Here is a 27897-nt window from a genome sequence, read left to right on the forward strand (position 1 = left end):
GCATTTCATTCGATCCTCACAACAAGCCTGGGAGGGAGGTGCTATTATCCTCATTTTGCAGAAGGGGAAACTAAGGCAGACAACTTGACCAAGGTCATACAGCTAATACCTACCTAAGGCTGGAACTAAGGTCTTCCTGCCTCTAGACCCACCATAACACCTAGCAAGGGGTAAGAGTTGCTGAAAGGAAGATTTCACAAGTGTGATAGAAGGTAAAACTCCCTAATGACTGAGCAGTCTAACAAGGGAAAGGTCTATCTGAGGAGGTTTTGAGCCCTACTCCGATTCCCTTCCCCACCCAAACACCCATACCCAGAGTGTCATCACTGAGGACATTGAAGCCGGTTACAGTTGCTAAATGACTTGCAAAGGAGATTCCTGTGCAAGTATCTGCTGTTCTAAATGACCTCTGATGTCCTGTGAAGCTCTGAGAAGGTATCAAAACAAGAAGTCTAAGGAGGAGAATAGGAATCAGGACTGGAGAAAAAGACCCATAGCACCTAAGAATCTTTGACAAAGTCAAAACATGGTCCTAGAATGCATCATACACAGCTTAAGAGGGAGGTTAAATGCAAAAAGTCCTGGGTGTATCAGACCCACAGAAGCACTTTTAGGACTGGCTAGAAGAGGCTACGGGTCAGAAACTCCTTACCTAGTGTGCTTGGAGTAATAGAGAGAGTAATTCAGTTCTAGGGAGCAGGAAAAGCTTATAGTTGCTAAGGAGGTGACTGACTCTCAAGGCCTCCTCTGGTCTGATGAACTCACTTCATCCAGGATTACTTAGCATAGATCTCAACAAACAGAACAGACGAGCCTGAAGGGATACTCCAGAGACAAGATCTTCTGATCCTTAGCCATAAGAGATGGCCCAAGATTAGCATTTTCTGGATAGCTCTGGTTCAGAACAAGTCTGTCCTATTACAAATGTTCCCGTTAACTCAGTAAGAAATAGTTACAGGGAGATGGTATAAGGTGATGCCATGAAGCAACCTACTGATTATCTCTTGCCTTTCTCTGCACACTTTCTACTTCATTAATGTCTTTCATGAAATCTGGCTCTTAAAGTGGGCATGGTCATCCCAAAGTGATCTAACCAAGGAGGATTACAGCCTCTGTTCCTGTTAAGGAGGCTGCAATCTAGAAAGGTAGACAGAAGACTCACAAATAACTCTAATACTTCTTTAAGAGTCCAGATTTCATCAGTGTGAGGAACTCCCTCCCCCAACAAAGACTATAACCCAAAGACTGCACTGTCAGGAAGACAGTAGGCAGTCTTCATGAACTGCTATAGTCAAAAAAAGGTAGGCAAGCATCTCTGAACTCAGTTACTTGAGGTCTCATACAAAAAAGACCCACAGCTCATCACTACCTCACCCCACCTTTGAAGCCTGTCCAATTTGGCAGCACCTGCTAAGAGTTTGTGGTCTGTTGCTACAATCGTCAAGAATTTAGGACCACCTCCCTCCATGCTAAAAAAGGCACTTTACTTTGGGGTAGAACTTCAATGCCAAATCCTATATGCTTTATAGGAAGGGATGCAGCTTTTAAATCCTTTAAGTGGCTTTGAAAATAAGAAGAAAAATAGGGTAGTTACCGGGAAGAAGTGTATGTAGTATAGTATAAAGGGTGCTGGATCAGAAGATCTGGGTTCAAATCTGAGATGTGTCACATCACCTGCATGGCCTCTGGTAAGTCATTTAAAGGTGTGGCACTGGGAAAAAAAGATCAACGGTTATGGAGTCAAGGGATTTGGGTTCAGATCCCACCTACAATACTCACTGACTCTGTGACTTTGGCCAAGTGAATTAATCTTCCTGGAGGTCTTGTCAGATGTGAAATGAAGAAACTATCCCTAAATGGCATCTGAGATCCTTTCCAAGTTCTAAATCAGTGAAGCCATGATCCTCTCTGAGACTGAATTTCCTCAGCTGCAAAATGAGGTTGCTGAACTAGATGATTTCTAAAGTTCCTTCCACCTCTAAATTGATGATCTTACAATCCTAGGAGAGGAACAATCGGCTGAACTTTTGTTAAGAACAGGAGAAATAACAAATTGTTGGAAAGCACAGGGATTCAGTATAAAGAGAGGGGAAAGAAAAAGGGACAAAGAAAAAGGAGAGAAAAAAGAATTAGGAGGGAGGAAGAGAGTGGAGGGAAAGAAACAGAGAGAGAACAGCTCAGCACACCCACCCACCCACCCACACACACACACACACACACACACACCAAACAACAACAACCAAAAACAACTAAAAAAACCCACAAAGATAACCATCAAAGTAAACCAGGAAAGTTGAGCAGTTTGATCACAGAATTCAAGGCTCCACTTGGATTTCAAAGAATGTCTGCAAAACTGCCAGAGTGCTGATAAAGAGAACGTTAGGAGAGTAAAGGATTGAAGAAGGTGGAAAAATAACAGTCATCTCAAGATCTGGAAAACACGGCCAACACGGGAAGAGCTGAAGACAAGGTTTGAAAATTGGGCATTCTGCAACTTCAAAACATTCTGAACTACCTCATGGGCAGCCTGCTTTGGGAATAATTAGCTTTATTTTGGGCAAGAGGAAAAACAAAAATAAGCAAGAAAAGGTTTCAGGGGACACCTTGGAGAAGGGATGTGGGTCATTGGCAGGTGACAGATTGCAGACTTGGGCACCCAAACTGCCTGAGCAAAATGCTAGGCTGGGTAATGAGAACAACGGTGAGGAAACACAGAGTCCCCTTTATCCAGCTCTGACTGCACCATTTCTCACCAGCTCTGTCCAAGTCTCTGTGAAGATATAAATCACCCAAGGTGTGTCAGTAGTTTATATAGTTATTCTACCAAACCTCACGTAAGGTTTGTGGCATGTTTTCCTCTGCCTCCAAGGTCAGATCAAAGAAGCAAATTAGTCTGAAGAAAGGAATTAGATAAGTTCCTAACGTTTGGTTGATGCTATACTGGAATTTCTTAGACCTGTTATAGACCAGGATGCTAGAATTATGGATTTAGGCTATCTGAATTTGTGAGTGTGGGGTTAGATGTTTGATTTTAACCAAAATGGCTTTCTAGGAACATTCAGATACACACATGTAGCCAGATTCCATTATATATGGCAACAGGTTTTACAGGACTTCACATGTATAATGGGTACTACATTGCTTGCCTTCTCAATGGGCAGGGAAAGGATTGGCATGAGGGAGAAAATATGGAACTCAAATTTTTTTTTTAACAGCATGTAACAAGTAAATAAATAAGCAAAAAAATTTAAAAAGGGCTTCTAATACCCAGAAACTGGGGGCGGGAAGGAGAAGGGTTGGCAGAATGACTCAATCATAAAATATTTTGCTATATCATAGATTTTTAGAAAGGTCAAACCTAATGAAATGGAAAGAATACTGGATCTGGAGCAAAAAAAAAAAGGGAGTGGGGGTTTAAATTTAATTAGAATAATCACCCATTATATGCAAAGTGCTGTTGGGAACCTAGTGATATAATAAAATGAAAAAGTCTTTGCTTTCAAACAGCTTACTGATATATACAATATGTCAATAGAGAAGTCAATATACAAGGCAATGAGGGTGGGAACAAAATAACAATTTGGGAGCATCTTAGAAGCCACAGTGGCAATTTAACAGAAGAATTCTTTAAGGTATATGTGAGTGCATTTTCAGACCACCAGTTTCAAGGCCAGTTTGGCCCTATAGTCATCATCCAAATGAGCAACTCCTACTGTCACCACCACCCGCATTAACACCAAATGTCAACCAATTATCACCAAGAGGGCAGGCAAGCTTTAAATGACCTGAAACATTTAGAAATGTTTGAGGGTAAGAGAGGAGACCACATGTGCCAGAAGGTTCAAATCACTACTGCCATCTATATCCTCAATCCCTAGAGAAAATAGCCCAAGACCCAGACTCCTAGAAACCCAGGAATTTCTGTGTAGCCAAGACTACCCGTCTTGTTTCTATTATGGCTGTCATGGCCATCATTGTGGGAAGCAACCTTTGTGGAAAAGGGGCTTACCATCCCTGTCATTGACAATATCAACTGCCAACCAACTGTCATCAGCTGCCCGGAAGCCCCAGGAAGATCATGGAGTCCAGACTACAAATACAGCTACGAGTCCATGATCCAGGGAAGTAAATCTTAGTTAGATTAAACTTGTCAAATGCACAGGTCCCACCTCCCTAGCAACTACAGTTACTAAGCCCCAGAGAAGAAAGTCCTTGGATCAATTTCAAAAACAGATCTAGTTTCATTAAGGAAATAATATTAAAGAAAATGCATTGTGATCTGTTTTCCTATTGCACTCTAGAGACCTCAAGGCATTTCCATCCAACTTGCAGCTGAAACCTCCTACATGTATTGTCTCCCATTATTAGAATGTGAGCTCTTTGAGAGCAGGGACTGTCTGTATTTTCTCTTTGAATCTCCAACACTTAACCCAGTACTTTGCACAAAGTAAGTGTTTAATCATTGCTTTTTTCATTCATTCATTCATTCATTCATTCACTGGTAAAGCACGTATAACAATTCTCAAGCTACTTACCTTACAGGGTTGATTATGAAGAAAATAAAAGAATATATATGTGAAGGCACTATGTAACCACAAAATATTATATTATTATTACTCTTCTATAACAATAATACTCCAAATCAAAGCATGCCTCGTGCACTCAACAGTGATATTAAGTACATTTATGTCACTGCAATACAGAGAAAAAAATTATTATGTGGGTGTCCTCCTTGTCCACCAACCCAGTATTTTAAAAGGACTACATTATATAACTCACATGCAAGTGTTTCCTATTTTGTTGGCTGTTCAGGCACCACATGGCATCTGAGGGACACATGCAAATGTTGGAATCAGGCTGTCAGTAATGGCAGTAGGAGGTCCCATAAGTGGGGGGGGCAGCCCCTCTTTCAGCTTTACTGTCAGGAATTTGAGGGGGGGATAATTTTGCTTCATTTATAACTTTTCTTGCTGAACTGGATATTTTTGGAAGTTTCAGTTTTACACCTTAAATGCTGACCTGGACCTAAGTGATAACAGAAGCAGTCTGGTACCATGGAAAGAACACCAGATTTGTAGTAAAGAGACATCTATTTCCAAGTTCCATCTCTGATGTTTATTAGATGGGTGACCCTCAGGAAATCAAAAGATCAAAGATTGAAGATATGGAGCTGGAAGGGAAATGATATGTTTGCTAACTGAACTACTCTGTTTTACAGCCAAGGAAAGTGAGGCCCAGAGACTTATCCAAGGCTACAGAGAAAGGAAGTGGCCAAAGCCAGGATTCAAATTTGGGTCTGCTGACTCTGAATCCCAATTACACCACTCTGCCATTGTCCTCACTTAAGCCTAAGGTAGAATTTAAAGCACAGAATGGAACTTAACCACTTAACCTACTAGTCCTCAGTTTTCTCATCTGTAAAAGAATTACACGTATTTATCTTATAGGACTGCAGTAAGGCTGAAATGAGATGATGAGTGCAAAGAATTATTGAATCTGAGGGATAGGGATAGGGATCAGTTACATGATTCATTAGTATAGGGAACTCCTAGGTGAGGAATCTCCTTCTACCAACTCATTCAAGTACCCTGAAATACCATATTATTAGAGAGCTATCTAGAGCAATGATGTCAAACTCAAATAGAAATGGGGGTCATGGGGCTGCTAGGTAATGCAGTGAATAGAGCACCAGGCCTGGAGTCAGGAGGACCTGAGTTCAAATCCGACCTCAGACACTTAACACTTAAAAGCTGTGTGGTTTTGGGCAAGTCACTTAACCACAATTGCCTGCCTTCCCCCCCTCCAAAAAGAAAAGACATGGGGGTCACTAACCTATAAGTAAGCATACCTGTGGGCACACACTGACTTTAGAAAACCATGTTAACATCATCTATGTTTTATTGTATTTTTATCTATTTTGTTAAATATTTCCCAATTATATTTGAATCTGGTTAGGGTCCCATTCAAGACTGCCCTCCTAGTTTGACACTCATGACCTAGAGCACTTAGAGGTTAACTGCCTTGCATAGTGTCATAAAACTAGCATGTGTCAGAAGCAGGATTTGAACCTAGGAATCCATGATTTTAATGCTAGCCCTCTATCCCTCCCCCCCCCCAACGATGCTATCTCCCAACAAATTAATTTGTTTTATAAACATGGGTTGTTATTGCTGTTATTGTTATTATTATATATTACTTATTGTGTTTTAATACATATTTTGTGACACTCTTTATAGACACACTGCTAATTAAGCCTAATTGGCAAGATTCAGCTATAATCAAATTTCTTTTTTAAGACAATAGTTGCAATGATACAAGTTAGTTTTGATGAGTGCAGATAATCCAATTCTGAAATATTTATCAAGTACCTCTGTGCAAGGTACCATACTAATCAGCAGACGTACAGAGAAAAAATAAAACATTCCCTGCCCTCAAGGAGCTTACAATCTATTGTAATTCCATCATTCTGTTATTATGTTTCATTCTATTCTGAAATAGCCAGAAAAGTTTCACAATTTAAAAAGTTCCAAAGCTAAATACATGTCCTCAGAGATAGTTTAAACATGAACTAAATGGGATCACAGGTGTTCATTGCATTATATTCAAAAGAATGTGACTGGTGAAACAGTGATGAAAATTTGAAAGTGAAATAAGAATAAATATCGCCAAAGAAACATAAACTATGGAAATATCAGTCTAATTAACACCAGATTCCAGTTTTGGGTACCAATCATCCTTTACCTAACCAGCACTAAGATATTTTGCAGATGGTTTAGAGTCTTAGCAAACAAAAGTACAGATATTCTGTTAAATGCCCTTAAAATGCAAATTTGAATTCAAAGCATCCCAGCTTTCACCAAAACAAAATAAGCTATAAAATAAGGCTTAAAAGGCATCAATTTGTTGAAGGTGACATGTTAGAGGTTATGAATTTTCCCCTCCCAGCATCTTTTTATTTATTATACATAAGATGCTGAGAAACTCATCTTTTCTCTTTATTTTAATAAAAAGGAAGAAGGCAGAAATATTAGTACTAAAGGGGAGGGGGAAAAAGCACAGTATCTACAATGAACAAGGAGGTTATAAAGCAGAGAGCCTTCTCACCCATTGCTTGGCAAATAGCCTAGCATCACAGAATAAGGGACAAGCACCACAGATGGTGGATGCCCTCTTGATCCCAAAGCATCATCTCTCTGGAGACACTCACGCCCCCTGAATGGCAGCCAATCAGCTGCAGCTGTACTCCAGCACGCTCACCGCTCCTCTCTCTCCCCCACAGGACTCCCACCACCCAGCTCCCACTTGTGACTGCAGACAAGCTTAGCAAGTTGAGAATCCCTGCAATGTTGTACACAAACTATCTCAATGGTTTCCTAAGGGAATATTTCTGTACAGAAGGTTCCCAGGGACCCAAGGTTAAAAATATGCAAAGCAAAAACATTATTAAATTAAATATATTTCTAAATATACTAATAAATCTCCATTTCTGTGCCAGCAGAGAATAAGATGTGCCATAAAATGACCAATAATTTGTTCAGTCTTCCATACTTTATGGTACTACCCAAGCCAAGCTTTAGATCAAAAGAGAAAGAGAATGAGTGAGTGTGTGTGTGTGTGTGTGTGTGTGTGTGTGTGAGGGGAGAGAGAGAGAGAGAGAGAGAGAGAGAGAGAGAGAGAGAGAGAGAGAATGTGAGTGTGTGGTCATCTGGTGAATCCAAAACCAAAATGTAATTATCAAAAAAATTTTAACTTCATAGACCCCAGTTTAAGATAACCCTTACACAGTCCCTTGTATATAGTAGGCACTCAATAAAAAATGTTTATTTAATTACATTGAGCACTTGCTGTACTGGTAACAGATGCTCCATAGAATCTGGTCCAATATACAGCACTATAAATATCGTCTAACTTGGGAGGGTTTTTTCTGTTGTTGTTGTTCATAATATATGATCTTAAAGGGAAAAGAGGCATCTAATAAACCATCATAGTTACACCCATTTTGAGAGCCATTCAGATTAAGTAGGCCACAGAAAGTAATGCCATGTCATTTGAATTGTGATGATTAATAAATGAACACAAAACACAAGCTGGTTTATTGTTATAATTCTTAAACCAGTGCAGACATAGGGGTTGTGGGGGGTTTTTTAAAAGCAGTACGAATTATATTTCCATTCCTCCTTTCTCCCAGCTGCATCATAGAACTTAAATGTCTAGCAGATCAGTGGGTGGAAGATCAAAGAACATTTTTTAAAATTTAACTTTACTACCCACATGGATGTGGGAGTAATATGTCAGTGGGACTAAAATGTACATGACAGAGTATTAGAGATTCCCTAACTCACAAGGATCAGGTTCTTCTAGCTTTTAAAGTAGCAACACTCTCTCTACTGCTGCTTTTCACACTTTCTGTGGCTTCTAAACTGCCATGTACAATAAAGGAGTTAAGTCTGAATTTATAAATGTATTTGTTTTCACATGTTCTGTTTCCAGCACTGCCAAAAACCAAGACCTCAGACCTGTCTTACACAGATGAGCTTGTGGCAAGCTTCCTCTTCGGCTGGAGAACAGAGGATTCACATGAAAGTACAAAGACGTTAACACAGTCAAATGATTCAAAAAGAGTGAGTCTAACTCTTCGTCTCCACCTCCTCCAGAGGGGAACAGGTGTGCATAAATGAGAACTGCAGGGTGGGCATTCACAGATGCCACTCATTCTGTCATTCTGGAGCTCAGGAAATGAAGACCAAAAAGGGCTAGGGCAGCGGAACCAAAGCTTACCAGAGCCATATTTCGTGGTTACATTCTTCACCCACCTCGATCCACCCCCACACATCCAAGTCGGGTATAATTCATACACACTCCACCTTCCTTCCTGCTACTCTTCATCTGCGTCAGCTCAGCCTTCCTCGCCATCTCCCCCAAAATGTGAAAGTGTACTCACTTCTCTATCCATGCCTCTGACCTTGCTGTTGGTTGGATAGAGGAAGTCCTTCTTCTGTTCCATCTACCTAAGTCGAGACATTCACTCAAGTCCCAGCTAAAGTCTCACCTTCTCCACAAAGCTCTCTACTCAGCTATTACAGCTAACAGAACCATACACACTCATCACACTTGTTTATCACTAACACTAAATTATTTTTTGGTGGGGAAGACCTGCTATTTCTTCTGTTTGTTGAGCTTTCTTCCCCACCTCCAAACTCCCTTTGTTAATACAGATGCAACAACTCTGCTGAGATCTACATTCAGTGAGTTGTTCAATGCTTCCAGTCAACCAAACAATGAACACTTAATTATGTACTCTGTTCTAATATGCTGTATTCTTTGTTATTTCATGTATCTTAGTCTTAATAAGTGAGAAGTATATAGAGTATTTTAACTGATCATATTTGAACCCCATAGCAATCCGGTGAGGAAGATACTAGGATTCATTAGCTTCTTTTTACAAAAGAGAAAACTAATGGCTTATCCTTAAATACATATGGCAAGCTCTTGAGGGCAGGAGAAGTATGGACACATACACACATACCATGTGTGTACACATATATACACAAACATGCATACATATACACATGTACATGTAGATATATAGATACATGTGTGTGTACACATATGCATAGAAACACACATATACAGATGCAGGCACATCTTTTAGTATATCCAGAGGAGTCGCTATCACCTTGTACATAGAGTGGGAGCCACACTTCTGTTGAACTAAGTTGCCATCACACAGTCAGCCTCTTGTGCCTTTCAGAAGCATTGAGAAAATTATATCCTTTAAATGTCAGCAAACTTAGATTTGAGTACACATATATTTTAGCTTACATATGTCACTATATATCTACATCTATGCCTATATTTATGCATACACATCAATCTCTCTATATGTATGTGTATATCTATATATTTATACACATACAGTACATACATATTTGTGTACCTATATAGCCATATATGTAATTCGTGTACATATATGTAATCTATGTGTACATGTGTGCATGTGTGTGTATTAGCATATATATAAAATTATGGGCTGGGTCTCCACATCTTGCCCAGGCATGCAGGAAATGCAGAGCCTGTCCAGGGACCTAATTTACAGGGGAGCTTTGAGTTACTCTATTTCAGATCTGGGGCAGTTTTCTCCTTCTTAGTCAACCTGGTCCCTCACCCCTTCTGCCAGTCTTATCCTTACTCCTCTTAGGGGCTTACCATGTTAATGCCAAACTTATGTGTGGACATCCAACTTAGTCTACTAAATCACAGAACTTCTAGTCTTAAGAGATCTGCCAGCCTCAGTCTACCCTGTAGCTAGGATTATAGGCATGCTCAATCATGCCCAATCTAAATTTGTTTTTAAAGTGATGTTCCAGCTCTTTGTATATACAGGGTCACAGCGCTAGAGTTGGGAGGGACCTCAGAGTCTACCTAATCCAACACGTGATTTTATAGATGAGGAAGTTGGAGGTCCAGAACACTAAATGAGCTGGTCAACGTCACAAAGGTAGTAAGCACGAGAAGGGGAATGTGAAATAATCCTGTTCCATTCTATGTGTCTTTAAGTTATAGGAGTGGTAGTAGTAGTTGTAGTGGTGGTGGTAGTAGTTTAGTAGTAGCTAACATTTATATAGTCCTTACTATGTGCCAGGCACTGTACTAAGGGCTTTACAAATATAATCTCACTTGACCCTCACAATAACCCTGACAGGTAAGTGCTATTATTATCCCCATTTTACAGAGGAGGAAAGTGAGGCTAACAGATGTTAAATCCTTACTATATGCTCAACAATTTGCTAGATATTCGTGGGAGATGCAGAAGTAAAAAAATAAGGGTCCTGCCCATCAAGATTTCTTTTCTTTCTTTCTGTCTCCTCAACAAAAGAATTAAGAGCAAGCAACCTAATCTTCTACGTTGTCCTCTCCCTCTCCCCCTCCCCCCCACAGTGCCTAGCCCAGTAATGAGTTTATAGCAGGTACGCAAAAGTACTCACTCAGCTGATGACCTATTATTTCCTACCAGTCTCTGCCCTCCGAAAAGATGAAACCTTTAATTATACACATAGTAAAGAACAGCGATTCTTTTCAAATACCTTTCAACCTAAACATCTGTAAGCTGGACACAATAAAACAAGGTTAAATTTAAGGTATTTTTTAAAAGGAAAAACAAAACCACACAAGAGTTATTATTGACTCATGTTCCTGGAGAAGAGCTAAACACCTCACACACAATTTCTGGGGAAAAAAAAATCACTATTGAGCTGAATTTTGTACTTGTGTTCCCTGAGGCACAGTTTAATTTAATTTTAGAGACAGCAGCTGTATTTGTGCACAAAGAAGTTTCCCTATAGAAACCTATTACTGCCACAGGTGAAAGGTTCACTTCCATATCATCAGAGTTAAAAAAAAAAAACCAAAACACTCAAATTCCTATGTCTATGAATATTCATGGTGCTATGTTAGGCTCTGCACAGAGAAAATTACACAGACATTGTCTCTGCCCTTTGTGAGCTAATAATTTACAACAGGGAAGAAATACAAAGTAGGCATGAGCTGGACATCCTAAGAACAGAATAAAAGTAGGGATACTGTTATTTACAACACATCGTAAGGGATTATATCCATGGTAAATGTGTATGAAACTGACTTCTCTGGATGATCTAACTTGGATGACAGCTACAAGTGTCCATATTAGGTCCTCCCAACTCTGGCCAGGCGCTAAAGTTCCTTGGGTGACCCATGGGTGGGGGTACATTGTTGAGGGCAGGGGTCTCCCCAACAAGGCACAGAGTCATTTCCATCTCATCACAAAGCCAAACATCCTTCATGCAGTCTAAACTGAACACATGGGGATGGAGTTCTGTGTGCTGGAACTATGGAGGGCAGTGATTTACTGGTTCAGAACAAGATCCCAGGACCAGGAAGGTCAAGGCAAGATATGCACATGAGAATAGTAAGAAAGAGAAGTGGAGGGAATAGATTGGACTCAGAAGAGCTGTCAAGAAGGTGTCATGAATGAGTTATTTCTCAGGTGCCTTCCAGTTCTAGGGCTCATGAGCACGATGATGATGATGATGATGATGATGATGATGATGATGATGATGATGATGGCCAACCTAGTTATACATAGTATCCCAAACATCTTAGTGCATCTTTGAAAGATTTGAAAGCTGCACAAAGACTCTGGAACATCTGTCTAGTACTCTAAGATTTACAGATATTATCTGATTTGGTTCTCATGATTCTGCGAGGCAATGCTATGAGAATTCTTATGCCTGTTTTGCAGGTGAGGAAGTTGAGGCTGAGAGGGGTTAGGGCACTTATTTTCAGTCACATAGCTAGTTAAGTACAGTATTCAGAGGATCTGAACCCAGTCTCTATGAACCTGTTTGTAAGTTCCTGAAAGGCAAGGTCCATGGTACTGCTGCATATACAATGCCTACAGTAGCTGGAAGTAAGTATAAGATTGATCGAAAGAGAGCCAATGAGACAGAATTACTTAAAGAAAAAAAAAAGAGGTGTTATGAAACTTAGAAATACTGTTAAAACTGCCCCTATCACCATTCAACAAACATTCATGGGACCATTCATGCAACTCCCCCCATCCCCTCAACAGGGTTTAGCAGGTCATGAAAAGAAGTGGCTATAATGGTTTTGAACGGCTAGAGTCCACTGAGGCCCCAGTGATTGCTCTGGGTCACTATGCTGGCAAAGAGGGGCTAATGATTATAAAGGGAAATAAAAGGAAAGGTAGAAGTCAGAAATCAAATGCTAACCAATTTAATCTAAGACTCCCATACCCAAAAGCTTCAGCCCAAAAGCTCCCAAGAAATCACAGTCAGAGAGTCTTATTTTAATAGACAATCATAGAATCATAGCATATTAGACCTGGGTGGGCCCTTAGAGGTCATTTTGTCCAAACTCTTCATATTACACATTGGGAAACTGAGGCACAAAGAGATGAAGAGACTTCCCAGATCCCAACCTGAGCCAGAATCAATAACTAGATAGAGATAGACAGATGACAGAGGTAAAGAATAGCTAGATGATAGAAGTAAAGGATAGATAGCTGGTGGAGTTAAAGAATAGATAGATGATAGAGGTAAAGAAGAGACAGACAGATAGATAGACAGATGATAGAGGTAAAGAATATATAGATGACATGGGGCAGCTAGGTGGCACAATGAATAGAGCACCGACCCTGGAATCAGGAGGACCTGAGTTCAAATCTGGCCCCAGACACTTAGCACTTACTAGTCTTGTGACCTTGAACAAGTCACTTAACCCCAATTGCCCTGCCTTCCCCCCTCCTAAAAAAAAGACAAAAAAAATAGATGATAGAAGTAAAGGATAGGCAGATAGCTGGCAGAGGTAAAGAATAAATAGATGATAAAGGTAAAGAAGAGACAGACAGAAATACAGAAAGACCGAGAGAGGGATAATGGTAGCGATAAAGAACAGAGAGCTAATATATAGATGATAGAAATACAGAAGTAAAGGATAGATGGATAATCTCAAAATAATATAAAAGACAAGGAAAATAGACAAAGCAAGGAAAATGTAGGAATGTGGAGTTTTTCAATTGGAAAGGAACATCAAGATAATCTAGTTAGTCAGAAAGGCCTCCTATGTAAATTATTAATGGCAGCAGTTCTTATAGCAGCAAAGGAAGCAAAACAGTTGCTCACTGATCAGGGCATGGCCAAACACAACTGTGGTACAAGAATATAATTCCTGAAATTACAGGATATTGCTATCCTGTAAGAGACAATGAATATGAAGAATACAGAGAAGTGAGGGAAGACAGAAATTGATGAAAAAGTGAAGTAAGCAGAACCAGAAAAATTATACACAAAACAACTTGGGGGGGGAGGAGGTAAAAAACTGAACACTGTAATTAAAATGACCAAGTATGACCATAAGAAAACGATAAGGAAAATGTTCCTTACTCCCTTCATTGCAAAGGTGGGGGGGGCTACAGGTTTAGAATGTTGCAAATTTGTCAGACTCACTCAATGTGCCAGTTAGTTTTCCTGAAGTGCTTTTTCCTCCTTCTTGTTTGTTGTTATGAGGGCAGTTCTTTGAGGAGGAGAGGAGAGAAGGATACATTTGGAAAAGGTGATATAAAAACAAAATAAATCAATAAAAATGTTTAGAAAAATGATTTCAATGTTGTTAGGAAAGACATTAATGAAGAATTCATGTACCAAGAAGCTATAAAACAGAGAGACAACTTTAAAAAAAATAAGCAAAAGAGAAAACCCAACTGGTGGCACCAGTCACAATGACGCAAAAACACCAATATGTAGCCAGGCAATGCAGCACAAGCCATGTACTGCCCACATCCACCCCCACTGAGAAGGCTGTTCAGAAGTAAGGAAAAACAGCTTGAGATAGCAACAGAAGAATCAACACCAGCCCCCTCTATTCCTTCATGTGGTGGCACCAACTTCATGTTCTAATGATTAAAAGCAAGCCAACACTATACACAAAGGGGCGGGTGTCAGCTGGGCCTCTCACCTGCAACAATACTTCGTCTATTCCCTCTACCTGTGAAAAATAAGAAAGTGCTTCCGCCCACCTTTCCCTTCCATCTCTCCCTGACTGCCCAAACCTGGTATCATGTAAGTGCCAAATGGTGCTTTAAAACCAAGGCATGAATCACTGGACTCTATTCCCTCCTTGCATTTTGTTGGAGATCAGCCTACTTCAACATCCATGAGCCAGAGAGAGATTGCCAAGTAATAATACACAGTCAGAGACACCGAGTCACTGAACTTTTAGATGATGACTGCTGAAAATTTAAAGACACAGAAATGCTTTTTTCCTTCTCTCTTTGTTTTAACAAATTAATCTAGATAGTTTAAAGAATCACTGTCTAATTTCCCATCTTTTTTTAAAAATCTCTGATTATCCCCCTATTTCAATACTAGTTGCTATGTAACTGTTTACAATCATTAAAACACTGTAGCCATGTAAAATAACAGATAACGTGATGTTTTATAAATTGTTATCCTTAAGTGTAAGATTAAATAATCCTCCCCGGTCCTGGTCAAGAGCAGCTGGTAGACATCATCTATTCTTGAGACTTCAGCAATTATCTCTAAAGTAAAAACTCCTAAAACTACATTGTCAGTATGACTGCCTCAACTCCATCTCTAATTTCCTATCTTCAACTACTTATTGGTACTTTCCTTCTGGATATTTCAACATGCCTTGAAATTCAAAATATCTAAAACAGTTCGTCATGTTTTCTCCCAAACCAGCTTTCTCTCTTCTTCTGGATTTGGCTTTAATACCAATACTTAGAAGCAAACACCTCTTCACCCAAAGTAAGCTCTCCCCACCAGCTCCAGTCATTATCCTAATGATCCACACTCAAAATACTTGAGTCTGACTCCTCTTCTCTCCTTTTTCCTTAGTAATTGATATTTATTTGATCACAGGATCTTTTAGTTAGAAGGAAACCCAGCAGTTATCAAATCCAAACCAGATCTGAAGAATCACTTCCACAATATCTCTGACAGGTGATTCTTTAGTTTTCATTCAAAGACTTCCCAAGGAAGCCTATTTCATTTCTGGATGGCTCTAATTGTTAAAGAGGGCACCTAGGTGGAGCAGTGGATAGAGTTCTGGGCCTGGAGCCAGGAAGACTCATCTTCCTGAGTTCAAATCTATCCTCAGACACGTGCATTAGCTGTGTGACCGTGGGTAAGTCACTTAACCCTGTTTGTCCCAGTTCCTCATCTGTAAAATAAGATGGAGAAAGAAACAGCAAATCACTCCAATATCTTTGCCAAGAAAACCCCAAATGGGGTCATGAAGAGTTGACATAACTGAAAACTGACTGAACAACTGTTAGAGGGTTTTTTTCTTATTTCAAGCTTAAATTTGCAACTTCTACTCACAGCTCCTAGTTTTGCCCTCTAGGGCCAATAATTTTATGCTTCTTCTTTGTACTTGCACTTCAGATATTGAAAGACAACTATCAATCTCTTCAACCCAAGATTTTTCTTTTCCAGTATGGACATCAACATAGTTCCTTTGACTCATTCTCATCTTGTATGATCTGAAGGTCCTATATGATCCCGGTTGCTTTCCTCCAGAAGGACACCAGAATGTCTATCGATTTTCTTCCTAAATGTGACACTCAAATCTGGTGGTAGAGCAATCAAGTCCTGTCAATTCTTCCTTGGACATCTTCGATATATCTATTTCTTTCTGATCCTAGGGCAACCTCTTTAATGTAGAATCTCATCACTTCTCTCCTAGAGCTACCACCTTCAATCTTTCCTAGTAATACTTCTTAAACATCATTTTAATCATAGGACTCCATAACTTCTACCCAATATAAATTCTGCTTAGCTCCAAGTCCTCCATTATCTAACTCCAACCCACCTTAGATCAAAAGAAAATTTATTTTATCTTAGTCACTTATCTCTCCACCAAGGCAAGTCACCCTTTATGTCTCTGTAGAAATCTTCATAAATTTCTCTGACATCCCATCCCATGCCATAAATCCCCAGGACCTAATACAGTATCTTAAGTAGACATTTAATATATATGTACTATATTGAATTCAATCACCTGGTGGTCAATCTTTCCTTGAAAAGTCTCTCAAATTTTAGCTAGGTTGGTGATCATGTGGTACTATGTCTGGTATGATCAATCACTCAGAGCTCAAGGGTTTAAATAGACAATCCCCTTTACTAAAAACAAGTTCTAATGCCCCCAATAAAAACAACTCCCTTAGCAGGCATAAAAGAAGTCCAGAGGATAAAAACAAGTAAAAAACTCTAGAAAGTTAAAAAGCAATTGGCAAAGAGGTTCCCTAAGGTCTCAGGAGCTCTGAGACTAAGACCTAAATACAGCTTTTATATTTATACTCTTCTTGTCCAAAGTGCCCACAGCTGGTCCCAGATCAATACATCTATGGGTAAAGTTAGCTGCAAATATCCCAAGTCTATACCACAACTTTCTTAATTCTAACAATCCCAGTTGCTATTGTAGGTGGTAGAGGAGGGGAAGAGTTAAATCACATCTTCCCAGTTCTACCAATATACAATACCCACAATGGTAGGTATAGGATAAACTGATTTTGAGTTTGGTGACTGCAGATTAGTCTACCTCATCATTTTACAATTGAAGAAACTAAAGCATAGAACTCAACTAATTGCCCAGAATTACACGGTAGCCAGATGTCAGAGTTACGAGTGGAAGGCATGGCCCTAGAATTCAAATCCAAAACATTTTTAACTATACTAGTCCTCAGAGTCTGTTACAGGATCTAGACTTCAAATCTTTGCACTTTGACAGGTTCTGTCACAGCCTGTATCTCATATAGCTGTTGTATTAATGCATCCTCCACCCTAACTATCCCAAACCACCTCCTATACCCTGGCCTTGCATTGCCCCTTCTCTTTGGACAATCAGGTCTACATTCTGCCCACTCATATTGTGAACCCCTTTATCTTGTAGGGCATGTCCTCCTCACCTGGAACATCCTCTTGTCTTCACCTTCCCCTCACCTACCCAAATCTTGCCCAGTTTTTGGAGGTCTGGACAGTATGACCTTCCATTAGGAAATTCTTCTCAAGCTATCCAAGCTCTCACAGCTTCCCCATCCTTCTGAAATTCCATAACACTTGGAATCTGCACCACCAGCAGAGTACTAAAAGCTACCTTGTATTTTTTCTAATTATTTCCTATGTATTTAGTCCCTGTCTGTCCAGATAAGTGGTAAGAACATCACAGAATTTTATGAAGTTTGGAATCAGTCAAAGGGCTGTACTTGAGGACCTAGTGGGTCTTCCCCACCCCTGACCTAGAAAAAGAATGTTGGTCAAGCTTAGAAGATTCTTAAAAAGGTCTTGTTGACTGATAGACTCTTGTAATGGGAATGGGAATTTGAAGATCTTCCCTGCCCCTTGACCTGGGGGAGGGGGGTAGGTGGGATGGGGAGGGTGTTTGAAGACCTCCCCTGCTTTGAAAGTAAACTCTGCCCCCAATAGGCTGAGTGTAATCACATGGAGCCTGTGATGGAGGGAATTTGCTAAAGGATGAAGCAAAGCCCACAGGAAGCTTCCCTGCTATGAAAATAAACTCTAGTTGAATGTAGTCACATGGAGCTTGTGGTGGGAGGAGTTTTGCTGAAGGGAAGCAGAGCACACAGAAAGCTGGTCAGAACTAGCCAGACTGTGGTGGGGGAGAGAGGAGCTCAGGCAAGGAGAAAGAGAGGTTTGTGAGTAAATATTGATCTTGTATTGGTTCATGGGAAGGCCGAAGGATGCTGTGGCTCCCAGGGTTATTATGGCTTCTGAAAATCTTTGGTACTATGATGGAATCAACTTACAGGTTTGGGGATTCGGTTTTCTGTGCTTGAGTTAGAAGGGACCCCAGAAGCCATCTAGCACTTCATCTGAAAGCTCTTCCATATTTACGTTTTTTGCAAGGACAAACAACGCCACCACCACCTCCATGGTGTACCTCATGTGGTAACTGAGGCTCAGAGAAATTAAATATCTTTCCCCAAGTCGCAGAGGTAGCAAGCTTGCCTCAGAGGAAGATTTGAAACCAAGGACCTCTGAAACTAGAGACAAGGCTTTCCATTAAGTGGATGTTTAGCTCTCACTACTTAACTTAATATACAAGCATTTTTATGCCCTTACAGTGTGACAGGTACTGTACTAGGAACTGGGAATACAAAGATGGAAATGTAATATTCTCTGATCTGAAGAAACACACATTCTACTGAGGGGAATTAACCTATCCATATGGAAGTCCACAAGATGAATTTAGGGAAGGAGGTCACTAACCAGAAGGACTTCATGGAGAAGACAGTGCTTAAGCTAGAGCCTTCCACGAGGCAGCAGTAAAGGGGAAGAACATTCTAAGCATCGGGGACAGCCAGGGCAAAAGCATAGGACCCCACCCATGAGAAGATACAAGAGGCCTATTTAGGCCAGTCCATAGATTACAAGAAGGAGAGCAATATATCACAAGGTTGGAAAGGTAGGTTGGGGCCAGGTTGTGAAAGGCTTTATGATCCAAAAAGTAGAATTTATATTTTATCCTAGATTTTTATGGAATGACTTAAGTTTGGGTGGGGACAGGGAAGATGTTGCAATGGTCAACTTTGCACTGAAGGAAAATCACTTTGGCCATCTGTATAGAGTGGGGAGAGAAGAGGCATAGAAACCAATTCAGTAGGTCACTGCAGCACCCAGAGAAGTTGTTACTACACTGTGTGTAGAGTGCATGTAAATTTTAAAGTTCTTTTATGCCAGTTTTTGTTTTATTTTTCAATGTTCACTTACTCTCTCTCCCTCTTTCTCCTTTTTTCCATTTCTCTTCCCTTTCCCTTACCCATTCAGCCTTCCCCCACCAATACCTCCACTTTCTTTTTAGCATACCAAGATATTTGAACTGGCTCTCTTCTGACGGATGATTCTTATAAGGTCCTTTAACTTTTCAGCTGAGACATATACTTTGCTCTTTTTTTAGAGCTGATTTGGACTTCCTGCTTCCTCCTTCTCCTGTTAGGTATACTGGTTCCTTTCAGGCATGACAGTTCTCATCAGGTAAATATTCTGTGTTCCTGGAGGTGAGTTTCTCTGAGTCTGCGTCTGGTTCTACATTTATATATACACTCGGGCATGCTAGGAAAGGAAAGATTACTAAAACGTGGCTCCATGCAGTCCTTTTCCTCCCTACCAAATGACTTCAAATGTCACTTTGTTATGATTGCTTTAGATAAAGCAGTGGTAACTAGTTTTTAAACAGCAGGGAAAAACTCCTAAAATTGTGACAATACATGCAGGAATCCCAGAAGAATAACTATAGAAATAGTACAAAGCACCCAAGACTTCACAGGACTCTACTTTCAAAAGGATGCCAGTGATTTAACTTGGACAAGTTTCAGTAATACTATATTAATAAAAATACATCTTCACCACCCGACATGGCTTCAAACACTTACCTCCTAATGTCAGCCAGCACTGACCCTAGGCCATAAATGAAATGAGGCCATCATATAGAAAAAAAAATACAAATAGCATTCTACACATCATGAAATGATCGTGATGGTAATAACTCAGAATTTAGATATTGCTTAAGGACTACAAAGTGCTTTATATTCAGTGTTTCATCTGAACATTACACCAACCCAGTGAGATACGTATATTATTATTCCCATTTTACTAATGAAAAAATCGCGGTTCAGTGAGATCAGCAATTTATAGGTGGGATTTGAACTCAGAGCACTCTATATACTACACTGCACTGCTTGTCAAACAGTCACACACACACAATGCCATTAACCTACTGCTACACACGACAGAGAGGTAATGTTATACCTTCCTCTGGAGGCACTCTAACTAATGTCACTGTTCTTATTATGGAAGCTACAATGCATTAAACCATGTTTTCCTCCATTACAAACAACTCATATTACTTATCATGCTTGTTTATTTCCTCCTGCATTAAAACGGTGAGAGATGTATTCCACAGGGATTAGAAAAGAACCATAATAAGATTTCAGGATCTCCACCCCTTTTCTAAAATAAGGGAATCATCTGGAAACCTTGACAGTTCTTGACTTTCTGAAATAGTAAATACACTAATGAGAGCATTACTTTGTCTAATTATAAGGATCATGCTAGGTTTTTCTCTAAATATACCATTTTTTGTTTGAGAGGTTCTTATTGTGGAATGGAACTCTGGAACAATACTGTCCTAAGAATTACAAACATTCCATAACCACACAACAAAAGCAAGGAATGAGAATTCAGAAATAATCTCCACTTTGGAGGTCCATTTCTTGATGACAATTTTTCTCCCCTTTTAGACAGTCTAATCTAAGCACCCACAGATTCAGTTCAACTCATCAAATATTTATTAAGTGCCTATGGAATATAAGCATAGTACTGTGCTGGGTACTGGGGGAAAAATAAAATATATCAACAGAAATCTATTAAAAGGAGATGTTGGAATGTTTTTGAGGTAGAATCAGTAAGATATGGGTATGGGAAATATGGAAGAGAAAAAAGTCTAAGATAACTCCCAAATCCCAAACATGGGAGAATGAATGATGCTATCTATCCCCACTGAGAGAAACTATGAAGTCAAGAGGAAGAACAGACTTTGGGATGAAGGGATGAGGTGTTTCAGTTCAGAAGATGTTATATCTAGAGTTCTAGGATCGAGTCCTATAGGCAGCTGGAGAACCCCATTTGGGGTTTTCTTGGAAAAAAATACTGAGGTAGTTTTGTCATTTCCTTCTCCAGCTCATTTTTACATAAGGAACTGAGGCAAACATGTTTAAGTGACTTGCCCACAGTCACATTTCCAGTATATCAAGCCAGATTTGAACTCAAGAAGATGAGTCTTTTTTGTACACTATGGCATCACCCAGCTGTCTCTCTTTCTGAAGCAGGAATTGTTTGTATTCATCTCCCCAGAAATTAGTACTGTGTCTGGAATATGATAAGTGCTTAGTAAAAGCGTGTTAACTGACTGAGGACTTTCTTGATCCTATCCCAATCAATCCTATCCCAACTCTTCCTATCAAAATGCTGTACTTCTTTGTATTTATTTACTTTAGTACATGTTGTATCTCTCCAGTGGAAAATAAGTTACTTAGGGACAAAGTCTATTTAATTCTTGTGTTTGTGTCTCCAATCCAACCTAGTGACTTGCACATTGTATTCAAAAGATATCTCATGAATTGGACTGGATTCCATAGAGGAGAAGAGAACAGAAAATATAAAGAAATGCAAGATATAAGTGGACTTAGCACAGTGCTTGGCACATGGTAGATGTTTAAAAAATGTTTAATGACTGACTGGGCTAAGAAGTAAGAACTATGAGTGACCCATGTCTGGAATAAGGAAAAGAATAAATTACTTTTAAATGAAAAGGGATTTTTCATTTTCCCTGACCACTATTTGCTATGCCCATCCCAAGATACACACATATACACTCACCCTACAGAGTCTTTGCTCCCAAGAAAATGATTTTGAAAAGATTTTAAACTAAGGATTGCTTAGCATTTGTTCTTTCAGAGATATCTCAGACACTTATCCACACTTCAGCAGAATCCCAAGGTCCCTCTCTCCACTTAGCATTGACAAATGAGCTACCGAATCCACACAGTAAACAAAAGGAAGTGTGGAGGATATGGAGTGAGTCGTGCTTAGTGTGGCTGATTTCCACTGCATCAATTCGGAAGGACATGGTAGCTCTCTCAACTCCACCTTCTTCCTCCATTTCATATCTGAAACTACGGCACAGAATCAAATATGATCCTGGTAATCCATTTTAATCAACTGTTTATTTTGGAGGGGCTGAGAGAAGGCCAAAGCCAGTTAGAATGACAACAGTGGAAAAGGATGATTCCGTAATTAAAGCTTAAAAAAAAACTGGTAGAAAAAGGTGAAAACTACTACCTTGTGGCCTTGCAAGGAAATTGCTGGTAGACACAGACATAAGGACGTCAGAGCAAAGAGTCATTCTACTCAGGAAATTAAAAGCCTTACTTTGCAAAATGGTCCCAGGTTCACCAGAAAACTCAAAAAATAAAATCCAACAAGCACCCTTGAAGTTTTCCTGTAAAACAATGACAACCTGGCACAGGGCTTTTACAGTATCTTCCCTCTGAATTTTCTAGGCGCGCTCTCTCTCTTCCCGCCTTTCTTTCTTCCTTCCTCCTTCCTTCAATCTCTCTCTCTCCCCACCTCCCTCTTTCTCCTCCTTCTCCGCTCCTCACTCCCTCCCCCCCTTCTTTGCTCCTCCTTGCTTCTCTCCCTCTCTCCCCACCCCCCATGTCTATCTGTTTGTCTTTCCCTCTCCCCTCTCCTCTCCCTCTGTCTGTCTCTCACCCTCCCCCCCTTTGCCCCCCAACGTATGCACCTTAGCATTCTGCTTTGCTCTTGGAATCACCTTGCTGATCTGACTCTGGGCTCATAAGTGAGCCCTATTTAATGACACTGAGCTTATACTATACATAAAAATGAAGAGCCTATGACAGCACAGCTGGTGAAGTGGTCAGAATACTGGACTTAGAGACAGTGGAGACCTAAGTTCAAATCCCACTTCTGAAGATTTACTCCAATATGACCTTGGGTATATATCCCTTAGTCTGTCTGTGGCTAAAGCAGTCCCAAAGCACTGTTATGAGAAATAAACAAGGGGGTACATAACACTTTGCTGCAAACCTTAAAATACTATGTAAATGTTAGTAATGATGACGGTGATTATCATTATTAATTATTACAGACTTTCCTGCAGTGTGATCTGGTAGCAGGAAAGAAGATCCTGCATAGGGTAACACATGAAAGGGTTTGTTTACATAAGACAAGAAGCAACAGCTTCTCTTACAATTCCTAAGGAATCGTTGCTTCTCAGAAAAAATGTAAACTCAACACAGTCAAGTCTACTGGTTGTTCTCAGTCCAAACAGTCTACTGTGCTTGATCACATTTTCTGCCCTCTCCTCCTCTGGAACTCATCACCTCTGGAAATGTCTATGCTAAAAATCTTCCAGTCACCTAGCTTATTGGTTGTCTTTGTATCTGATACTTAAAGGGCAGGAAACCAATCAGCAAGCCAAAGCAGGATGCTATCCCCTCTACACAAAATACCTAAACCGTTCTAATCTGGAGCTGCCCGGACCTCAACACCTCCTGAATCCCAGCAGTAGCTGGCTGTATCCATGTGCCAAGCCTTGGGCTCACATGAGACCACAAAGAGAGTCTCTTCCCACCATGACTCAGGGCTCTCTTGGTGGTACTAATTCCTAATCGGCTTTGGAGGAATCAGAACCAGCCCAACTGTGGGGGGTCAGCAGGCTCTCCTACTATGATTCCCATTGCCCGTGCCTCACTGAAGGAAACACCAATACCCAAAAGATAAATAATTGTTTTGCTACAAAAATGCCTGCAAACTGATCAATTAGCAGATTGGATGATGATATAAAGCCAAGAAATGGAACAATCTGAACAAAAAGTGATCCAAGGAGGAGACAGGAAAAATCATCCAGAAGTATTCAGATAATACAAACACCACAATACTGAGAAGGAAATTAAGGGAATAAATGTCTAGGATCAGGTATTTCTTCTCCAGATAAGAGTTCTTTCTAATCTGCCCCAAGTCACTATTCTTGAATTTGCAGCCCAGACCCAAGAGGTTGCAACAAAAGTGACAAGGTGGATGTGACGGAGATGGCTTTGAATAATCTTTGGATAATCCAGCAAAAATATTCTCATGACCCAAAACAGTCCCAAACAGCCTGTGGAACTAACCCTAGTCTCTTCCTGGCATAATGACATTTGAGGATATGGGCTAAGTTCCAAAAGGACATTTAGAATGCAAAAATGGTTGAGAGGCTCCCAGAGCATTGGACTAAAACTAATATGATAAAATTCAATAGCAACAAATATAAAGGGTACAAAAATTAACTCCACAAAATTAATGATTAAAAATTAAATTTTAATTAAAATTAAAGGATAAAGAAGTTATTTTGAGAAGTATCCAGGGCTTTTAGTGGAACTGCAAACACTGAGTCAACAGTGTGATGTGGTCATCACCAAAGCTAACATGGTCCTAGGAGGGGCACCTCTTCCAAGAATGTGGAGATGATAAACCCATTTTGCTCGGTCCTCAACAGAAGTCATGTGGGGTCTTCTGTTTGGTCCTGAGCACCATGGTTTAAGGACATTAATTAATATCCAGAGGGGGGTAACAAGAATATGGAAGGGCCTTGAGTTTATGACTTATGAGGATCCGATGAAGGAATTGGGAATGTTCTGGTCTAGAGAAAAGCGGCATTGAGGGGAGAGTGGGAGGAAGAAGAAAATGGTCATATTAGCTGTGTTCAAGAATGCAAAAGTCTGTGATGTGGAAGAAGGATTCAACTTTTCTGTCTGGCCTCAAAGGGAAGAACCAGGAACAGTGGTTAAAAAGTACAAGGAGGTAACTTTAGACCCAATGTCAGGAAAAAATTTCTTGTCTAAAAGTTGAGTGGCTTGCCTTGAGACGTAGTAAATTTCCCCTCCTTAAAACTCTAGGTAGGCAATCAGAGGCTGTTGCATGTGCTTAATCTAGATGGCCACTGAGGTCCTTTTCAGTTCTCAAATTCTGTGATTGCAGTATATCCAAATTCTGTGAATGAAGTATATGTATTTAGATCTGGTCACAGGATAGATAGCTTTATCTTGAAATCATCTAGAAAAAGAAGCTTCTATAACTTCTGGATAATCCCATTACCTGGGATCATGACTAGTACAAATAGGGAGATGCTTCTGATATCACTAGAAAAATGAAAACATCTATTTAGCACCTACCACAGTGCTTTGCATACAATGCATATTCAATAGCTCTTTATACTTGAACAGACACTAATTAGTCATAACTAAAATCACATGGCAGGATTCAAAGTTGGAAGAGGCCTTAGAGATCTAAAATACTAAAGAGATCTAAAATATTAAAACAGAAAAGGAGAATTCAATGGAAGTTCTCCATGTTCTACTATCTAAATAAATGGTACATATCTCTGGAGCCTGAGACCATGAACACAACTGGCTTATTTTCATCTTGCCTCCCTATGATGCTATGGAGACTAAAGAATAACTTGTACATTGAAGATATATTCTTTACTACAGTAGAAAGTAGTTTTTTACCCCAAAGTTAGATTTCTGTCCCAAAGAGTAGATATGAGGTGGTAAGGGCTTACCTCTTACACAGTCAGGCACAATCCTCAATAAATTGAGAAATGGGGGAAAGCTATCTGTATTTGTTTTGGAGGGGGCTCTCCACTCAGTAAACTCTCCTACCATTTAGGGTTTGTTTTTTTTCCTCTCTACCCAGCACCATCTTTTTCTCAGCTGTTACAATCAGTCTATACATTAGGTATGAACTGATGAGGATTTAAAAATTAACTTGTTGGGGTTTTTTTCAGGGTTACTGTATTTGGAGGGGGTAGGGGAGTGAGAGACGAAATTCATTTCTCAGATATGGGGTTAGATTAGATGGCCTTTGGTGTCCCTTCAAACTATGAAATTCTCAGTCCTATGATTCTAAATTTCAGATATTTTAGCCTAGTGGAAGAAAAATATTTACATCAGACAGCCTTGGGTACTATTCCAACCATATCATGTTGATGACCAACTATTCTTAAATCTACCTGTATCTACAGCAGAAATGAGGAAAGTGAGGAGGCCTCCTGACTACCTGAGAAAGATGGATGAATTCAAACAAAGCCCTGCCAAATCAAGCTAAAGATTAAGAATCTCTGTTACTGTTGCTTCTTAGCTGAATTATTCTCATCACTAAAATTGGCAACCATGGACTTGGAAAAAAAAAAAACATGGACAGCAACCATGGAAAGCTAGATTAGAGTTCCAACTCTTACTATGTAGCTATGGACTAGTCCTTCAAACTGAGTCTCAGTTTCCTCATCTGTAAAATAGGGAAAATGATATTTAAAACTACCTACCTCATGAAGTTATGAGTGAGAAAGCAGCATGAATATTTAAAGTGCTTTAGAAATCTCAGTTAGTGAACTTTCATCTTGTTTCCCTTTACTTACTAAGCACCTATTATGCCTACTGTGTGCCAGGCACCATGCCTGTGAGTTTTGATTATTTTATAGGCTTCTGTCAGAGTTAAATGCATATGCTTTTGTCAGCCTGAGTACCTGGAAAGTCTACAAAGATTAAAAATCAACAGTAAGACATGGAGGCAACAATTTCTCTTGCTGATTTTTCTAACATGTCAAATCTCTATTTCTGAAGTTGAAATGAAAGGCTCACAAAGAAAAGCATCAACATTAAATAGCATTCTATACCTACAAAAACACCAGTGCCCATATGAAATGAAAAGTTTTTTTAAAAGGCAGAAGACCTCTAGTGGAAAAAGGAAAAAAGGGAAAACAGACTTCTCTCATCAAAGATGGCTCTTTTTTTTTTCCTTTTCCTGAAGCTGGAAATCTTGATAGCAGTGATTGGCTCAGACCCACAGAAATAGTCAACCTCAGTGTAAGTAGATAAAATGAATTGTTAAGATACACAACGTATAGGTTAGGGAAGATCTTTTCTGTGGGCAAATAAAAAATGAAAAACTACTTGCACATATGACCAGAATACCTTCTAAAAACAGATTCATAATGAACTGGTAATCTTCAGGATGATGTCTCCAGACTATCAACTCCTATGCCAGATCCTGTACAGTAAAATGGCCTTAGAAAAGAGTGCCTGTTCACATGCATGCCCAGCACCTCAAGCAATGAGGGGCAGTAGCTGGCTTGAGAGAGAGAGAGAGAGAGAGAGAGAGAGAGAGAGAGAGAGAGAGAGAGAGAGAGTGTATACATGTACTTTTCCTTTTAAATTGCCTTTCCTTTCTTTTACCCTGTAATGTGGCTTCTATAGTACAACAACAAGCAGAATCATTACGCAGAGTCCACAAACTACAGATACATACTTGGGCTCCTGAAAGGAAGAAGGAAAAAAAAAATATGAAGGAAGGAAAGCTAACAGTAACATTCATTAAAAGAATGGAAACTTAACACAAAATTCCAAACTGATGAAAATTATTTGAGGTCCACAATGCTACCTGTATGTATCCAGAAATTACTTTCACACTTTAAAAATTCTATGATTTCATCAGTGTTTTCTCTCCACTGACATATCATTATAATTCCTGTGTAACTAAGGAAATGGTCATCATGAGTTCACTTGGTTGCTAACCTTTTGGGGGTGAACTTTCCTATACTTAACTTGCCTGGTCCTCAGAAACAGTCACCCAGCCTGTTAAGTGACTCATAGCTTTTCAGATGGATTGGACCTCCTAAATAGAGCTTTTTACACACACACACACACACACACACACACACACACACACACACACACACACA

The 27897-nt window shown here is 39.7% G+C and overlaps 1 protein-coding gene across 12 annotated transcripts in view; it reads right to left on the bottom strand.

Moving 5' to 3' along the window:
- The window catches only part of PSD3 (pleckstrin and Sec7 domain containing 3), an 804858-nt gene that overhangs the window by 263308 nt on the left and 513653 nt on the right, over window positions 1-27897 (bottom strand). Inside the window, exon 12 of one of the 12 annotated variants that reach the window (XM_069075755.1) lies at window positions 7768-15738. The exons of the other annotated variants lie outside the window; for them this stretch is intronic. Coding sequence (XP_068931856.1) covers window positions 15712-15738 — 27 coding nt within the window. The 3' untranslated portion in view covers window positions 7768-15711. Of the gene's footprint in view, window positions 1-7767; window positions 15739-27897 lie in introns of those variants that run through there. 12 annotated transcript variants of the gene reach the window in all.

The sequence above is a fragment of the Petaurus breviceps genome, unplaced genomic scaffold, assembly GCF_028583685.1.
Source record: "Petaurus breviceps papuanus isolate PSGF00001 unplaced genomic scaffold, PetGlider_PUasm1.0 90919, whole genome shotgun sequence".
In the NCBI taxonomy this organism is placed as follows: domain Eukaryota; kingdom Metazoa; phylum Chordata; class Mammalia; order Diprotodontia; family Petauridae; genus Petaurus; species Petaurus breviceps.